Source organism: Otolemur garnettii, unplaced genomic scaffold, assembly GCF_000181295.1.
Source record: "Otolemur garnettii isolate 467f Iridium unplaced genomic scaffold, OtoGar3 scaffold00043, whole genome shotgun sequence".
Lineage (NCBI taxonomy): Eukaryota > Metazoa > Chordata > Mammalia > Primates > Galagidae > Otolemur > Otolemur garnettii.
In genome coordinates, this window is record NW_003852438.1 from 11,193,322 (window position 1) to 11,200,396 (window position 7,075).

Below are 7,075 nucleotides of genomic sequence, written 5' to 3' on the forward strand. Positions count from 1 at the left end.
CATTGTGGTGGGTGCCTGTAGTCCCAGCTACTCCGGAGGCTGAGGCAAGAGAATCACTTAAGCCCAAGAGTTGGAGGTTGCTGTGAGCTGTGATGGCACTGCACTCTACTGAGGGCAACAAAGTGAGACTGTCTCAAAAGAAAAAAAAAAAGAAAGGGAAAATAATTTGTTTTTCCTTTTGAGGCAGTCTCATTTTGTACCCCTGGGTAAAGTGCCATGGTGTCATAGCCTACAGCAACCTCAAACTCCTGGACTCAAGTGATGATCTCTCAGCTTCCCGAGTAGCTGGGACAACAGGCATGCGCCACCATGCCCACCTAGTTTTTCCATTTTATTTTATTACTTATTTTTGAGACGGAGTCTTACTTTGTCACCCTGGAGTTGAGTGCCCTGGCATCATAGCTCACAGCATCCTCCAACTCAGGGCTCAAGTGATCCTCTTGCCTCACCTTCCTGAGTAGCTGGGACTATAGGTACCTGCCAAAAGGCCCAGCTAATTTTTCTATTTTTAGTAGAGATGGTGTCTTGCTGTTGCTCAGGCAGGTCTTGAACTCCTGAGCTCAAGCAATCCTCCAGCATCAGCCTCCTACAGTACAGGTGTGAGCCACTGCACCCAGCTTCTCTCTTCTTTTTTTTTTTTGAGACAGGATCTCACTCTGTTACCTTGGCTAGAGTGAAGTGGCATTGTTATAGTTCGCAACCTCAAACTCCTAGGCTTAAGCAATCCTCCTTTCTTAGCCTCCGAAGTAGTTGGGGCTACAGGCATGCACCATTATGACTAATTTTTAGATTTTTTTGTAGAGATGTGGTTTTTGCTTTATAACTCAGGCTGGTCTCGGAACTCTTGGCTTCAAGTGATCCTCCCACTTTGTCCTCTCAAAGTGCTAGGATCACTTACAGGTATGAGTCACTGCATCCAGCCCCATTTTTCTTTTCGTTTTCCTTACTTTTTTTTAAGATAGTACCTGTTTTAGGATGAACACTAAAAGGGCTCTTCAGTAAATGATTGATTCCTTTGGTAACATTGATATCCAGCCGTGGAAAACAGTACTGGACCATAATCTCCCATAGCCAGGGTCCACATTTTTCATTTTTCACATTACTCTAAAAGCAAATATAAGGAGAACATGAAGATCAGTAGGAACATTTGATATTTTCTTTAAAGAAAGTAAAAAAATATGACCTTCAACCATCTTTAACTGACCAAGCAAAACAATCAGAATTAAGAGTTATAGTATTTGTCATATATATTTTAATGGAATATACCTGATATTTGCTAGCTGCTTTCTTCAAATGCTCCCAACGCTGATGTGAACTGTGAGACTTTTGGAAGTTTTGTTGAAGTTCATCATGAATTGGTGATGGGTCATTAAGGAACACACTCATTTAGGGCACATCAATGAACAACTTAGTTTTCAGTATGTATTATCACAAGGATATTTTATAAATACTTAGTAATTGTTAATGATCTTTAAAACACAAATGTTAGGGTGGTGCCTGTGGCTCAGTGGGTAGGGCACCAGCTCCATACATTGAGGGTTGCAGGCACCTGTAGTTCCAGCTACTTGGGATGCTGAGGCAAGAGGATCACTTGAGTCCTGAGTTGGAGGGTACTGTGAGCTATGATGCCATTGCACACTACTGAGGGCGATAAAGTAAGACTCTGTCTCTAAAAAAAAAAATAAAAACCCCACAAATGTTAAACATTTGTATCTCTGAAAAATTCCCTTGTAAAACGCAGTGGTGAGGCTAGGCACCTGCAGGTCAGCAGCTAGGACACTGGCTACATACACGGGCTAGTGGGTTTGAACCCAGCCTGGGCCTACCAAACAACAGTTAAAACTACAACAAAAGAACATAGCTGGGCATTGTGGTGGGCGCCTGTAGTCCCAGCTACTCAGGAGGCTGAGGCAAGAGAATGGCTTAAGCCCAAGAGTTTGAGGTTGCTATGAGCTGTGGCGCCATGGCATTCTACTGAGGGCGACATAATGAGACTCTGTCTCAAAAAAAAAAAAAAAAATGCAGTGGTGATATGACAAAAATGATGTCAAAATAACTATAAGCTGTAATGGAAAGCTTTCCCTGGTCTACATGTATTTTGACTAAAGGATTTACCATTTTTTAGCCATTAATTCTAGGACCAACTTCTAAAATGAGGAAGTTGACTGACAAAATGGCTTCAATCCTTACTGTACTCTGGACTAAAGAAATAAAACCCCAGAAAAATAATAGATATTTTCAGTAAAAAAAAAAAAATCAAACTTACAGGACTATGTGTCATACAAGCAGTCATGTCTACACATTTATAATATCACAGATGGATAAAACTAGTTCATACAGAGATGGTGTTGTGAAAGGATATTTTCAGGAACAAGAGCTAAAACCTTATCCCAGCTTTCTTTATTTTCAAGAATATCTTGATCAACCAAAGCATATTTTTCAAAGTACTTTTTAATTATGTTTACAGATCTTCTGTAGGAACAACAATAACAACAACATTATTAGCATAGGTATTGTTGCCCTTGGGTAGGAGACTACCACTTATTTTCACTGAATTTCTAGAACTTAACTAGGGAAAATGGGAATACCACCCTTTTGCCATGTTATGAGGATAAATGAGGTGCTTTAAGGGGAAAGAGCCTAGCATAGTACCTGCAACAGAGTAAGTATTCAAGAAATGTTTACTTTTTAAACTCCACAACCTAGAAGGTTAATATAATAGCATCATAAATATGCAACAAGGGTAGAAAGCAACCAACTCAGGACAACATAATATATTAGTAGTAGAATGTGGAATACGGTCTATAGTTTCTACTTTGAATTTTAATGTTTTAATATCTCAACAATCATATAATACTTGTATTTGGCAAATACATTTCACATTTCCTGTCTCATTTAGTCTTTATCACAGCTTTGAGATAGGCAGAGCAGATGTTATTCTCCCCATCATACAGATAAGGAAATGGAGCCTCCAATATTTAATCAAGGTCATAGTAAGTGGCAGAATAGGGATATTTATTCCTAACATAACACTCTTTCCACTGTCCTAGAGAAGTAGAGAATTCAATGGAAAAAGCACAGGCAGACCAGGACATGAACCCAAAATTTGACAAATATTTGCTGTGCAGTGCTAAGCAAATTATATTCTCTCTCTAAAACCCACTTTCCTTAACTGTAAATAGTGATGCCGTCATATCTCTCATAAGGTTGTTGTGAAAACCAAGGAGAACAATTGTAAAGCACTTATCATGGACACTGCAGCAAAAAATAGGCACTCAGTTAACTATGGCTATTAGTATAAAATACTATCCAGCAATGAAAATTAAAAGCAAGGCGATTCTATCAATAAGAGCACATGCAGGTAAATCAGACACAACATAAACTTCATGGAATCAACAGACCTGACAAAAGGGTGAATTTTTTCACTTAGGTGAACTTTCTTTTTAACATCTTGACCACCCTAAAAAAATCATCAAAAAAAAAAAAAAAACTTGATGTATATTATATCATATAAATGAAATATAGTCATGTGCAACCTAATGATAGACTTCATATAAGATGGCAGCCCTATAAAATAATACTGTACTTTCTACTGTACCTTCTTCGTGTTTAGATATGTTTAGCTACATAAATACTCACCATTTTGTTATAACTGCCGGTAGCATTCAGTACAGAAACATGCTATGCAGGTTTGTAGCCTAGGAAGAACAGACTGTACCACCTAGCATAGGTGTGTAGTAGGTTGTATTCACCGAGTTTGTGAACATATAGGTCTGTACACTCTGTCATGTTTGTATGACACATTTCTCAGTATATAGCCCTGTCATTAAGTGGTATGTGACTAAAATTTTCTTTAACATGTTATTTAACATTATGTAAATTCAAAGATACTCATTAAATTCTGTCAAAATATAGAAGTCTGGATGGTACTTTATGTAGTCTCAATACCTGTACCTTTCTGGGCTAATTTTACTTGACATAAATGAACTAGAAAAGCAAATTAATTTTTCTGTTAGTACAAAGGAGGATACTTACAGCAAAATAAAATATCTTAAAATACGTAGCTATTGTAACTTTAAATTATCTATTGGTAGAATCATCTACTCTTAAATATAAATGCTATAAAAGACAGTTTAATTTTCTTTATTATTAAATATACCAGGTATGGTAACATCTAGTAAATTAAGCAATGGAAATTTACAATTAAGAGGACCTTACCTTTACAAGACTCAAATACTCAACTATTCCAGAACGTACAGTAGAGGACAATTTTCTGGCTCTTTCATCACAGACCCAACAATGAACACCTCTCCTTCCAGAATATACCCAGAGACAATGCTTAAATCCAAAGTCCTCTGAGAAGGGGAGAAATAATAGGTTTTCACCAAAAATGTATAAACTCCTTGTTCTTGCTTAGTTTTTTTAAGATTCACTTTTTACCTGATTCATATGTACTCTTACCTTAACTATACTAAATTATTTGTAGTTTCCTGTCCTTCCCATGTTCTTGCCTTGATCTCTTTACCCACTGTGATCTCTCTGTCAAGAATTTCATTATGGCCAGTGTTTTCATTTCTCCCTAACAATTGCCATTTAACCTTAAAGACTTAGCCTAGAAGTATTAAAATAATTGACATATTTATAGTGCTTAGAATATCATCATCACCTTATTAGGCTTCCTTCTTTTAGGAAGCCTTGTCTGACCTAATCTCTTCCCATTCCTACATATACTACTGTGGTATATCTCTCCACACCTCTCTGTACACAAATATAATCCTCAACGTTCTTATTGGTCTCCTTCTAAGACTATATAACCTATTTGAGATAAAAATTTTTATTTTCCCTCACCTACAATAGTTCCTAGTACGCACAGTTGCTCAACTGATGATGAAATTAGAAAAAAAACCCAAATCCACACTGGTTTGTTCAATAATTTAAAATTTCTACTTCAACTTTATTTATTTATTTTTTGAGACAGAGTTTTACTTTGTTGCCCTCGGTAGAGGGCCATGGTGTCATAGCTCATGGTAACCTCAAACTCTTGGGCTCAAGCACTACTTTTGCCTCAGCCTCCCAAGTAGCTAGGACTACAGGCGCCCATCATAATGCTCAGCTATTTTTTTTTTTTCTTTTTTTAGAGATGAGGTCTTGCTATGACTCAGGCTGGTCTTGAACCTGTGAGCCCAAGCAATCCACCCATCTTGCCTTCCCAGGGTCCTAGGATTAGAGGCGTGAGTCACTGTGCCCAGCCTTTCAACTTTATTCTTATATTTTATTTTCCTATTGTATATTTCAAGGAAACATATTAGAGGTTTATGAGATTTGATTATGAAACACAGTGAGTAATATTTATAGGGAAACAGGTTCTTGATTTTACTCAGACACTGCTGATACTTGCCCTTCAATGTCCGGTCGATGATGTATATGGCCATTGTCATGAGGGTCCAGCACTTAGAGCAAATGTCTGCAGAACTGGAGCAGAGTCATCATTACTCACTGTCAATGACATTTCCCACCCCAACAGCAGGCACAGGGGCTTACCTGCAACATCTCCTCACATCATCATAGTCTGTCATGTCAATATCAAACACCAGTTCTTTTTCCTGAGGCTGGAAAACCCCCAGCTTCACTGTATTGTGTTGACTGGGCTACAAATACAAAATATCAGTTTCCTTAAGAGCTGCCATGTTGCTAAATATGCTTATTTTTCTACTCACATGGAAAAAGTGGCCAAAGAGAAAGAACTTATACAGAGCCAAGCCTATATTAGTTAAAATTCATTACTTTGGATCCCACATACAGAATTGATAACAGTTTTAATTTTCACTCACTTAAAACAGGGTTTGATGAATAAATATCCACAATAAATATATGTTGGTCAAGAAAAATCATTAAAAAGCTGTTTTTAATTTTTTTTTGGACAGAGTCTCAAGCTGTTGCCCTGGGTAGAGTGCCGTAGAGCCATAGCTCACAGCAACCTCCAACTTGGGCTCAAGTGATCCTCTTGCCTCAGTTTTTCTATTTTTAGCAGAAAAATAGAAAATAGAAAATTTTTTCTCGATTTTTACTCAGGCTGGTCTTGTACTCCTGAGCTCAAGTGATCCAAGTGGGAGGACACCTGAGCTGAGGAGTTTGAGGCTATAGTACACTATGATCACACCTGTGAATAGCTGCCATACTCCAGCCTGGGCAACATAGTAAGACCCCCACCTCTGAAAATAACCTGCCAACTAAATATAGGTACTTAATTTGCTCCTTCCAAATCACACAAAATCAACAGGCAAGTTTTTATTTTTTTAATGGAATATACCTTTTAACAAAGAATCAGAGAGGAGACCAAATTACCACAATTTCATAAGTATAAATCAGAAGGGAGTGGTAAATGAAGAGACTGATAAAAGCAAAATCTTAGGCTGTCAGTATGGGAAAGATAAGCAGCAACCCAATTTACACTTGGGAACTCCCAAAATGCTCAGGAATAGGTGATACTAGGTATCTCTGGAAAGAGTAAATGTTTGCATGTGGTAGTGAAGCTGAGATCCAAAACAAGAGGGTTGGTTCTAAGACTACTGAAGAAGCAGTTAGCTCCACAGATTCCTACACTTAATGTGGAGCTAGGTAACTGATCTTCCATTTTCCTGGCAGAAGATACCTGAATGATCTATTTAGAGAGTGAAAAACAGAGAGTCTCTGGACACTGGGGTTAGTTAGTGGGGGAAGCAAGAGGCACAGTGAAGAAGAGTGTGTCATAATGATATTAGGGGGATTAATTAGACATCTGCATGTGGAATGTTAAGACATACAGCCCTTTCTCCCTCCTTGTGTACCCTACTAACCCAGGCAGGAGACTGGAAGATTCCTTTCTGAAGAATATGACTAGATGTGTCAGGTACTGATCTAGGCTCTAGGGGATAGACCAGTGATCAAAACAAAGATCTTTGTGCTCATGGAGTTTCCATTCTATCAATGATCTAGGCCTAATAACATGGCCTAGCCAGACTACCCTGTAGTAAAAAAAAATCTCAGACCCATGTACAGAGCTTCCAATGAGCTTTTTTTTTTTTTTTTTTTTTTT

At 37.9% G+C, this 7,075-nt stretch overlaps 1 protein-coding gene across 1 annotated transcript in view; it reads right to left on the reverse strand.

Annotated features, from left to right (window-relative positions):
- The window catches only part of PRIM1 (DNA primase subunit 1), a 23,501-nt gene that overhangs the window by 10,307 nt on the left and 6,119 nt on the right, over window positions 1-7,075 (reverse strand). The window contains exons 3-9 of the mRNA XM_023513650.1: window positions 5,542-5,648; window positions 5,399-5,472; window positions 4,219-4,355; window positions 3,402-3,460; window positions 2,363-2,472; window positions 1,267-1,358; window positions 899-1,104 (exon numbers count right to left, since the gene is read on the reverse strand). Of these exons, the coding sequence (XP_023369418.1) occupies window positions 899-1,104; window positions 1,267-1,358; window positions 2,363-2,472; window positions 3,402-3,460; window positions 4,219-4,355; window positions 5,399-5,472; window positions 5,542-5,648 (785 nt within the window). The remainder of the gene's footprint in view (window positions 1-898; window positions 1,105-1,266; window positions 1,359-2,362; window positions 2,473-3,401; window positions 3,461-4,218; window positions 4,356-5,398; window positions 5,473-5,541; window positions 5,649-7,075) is intronic.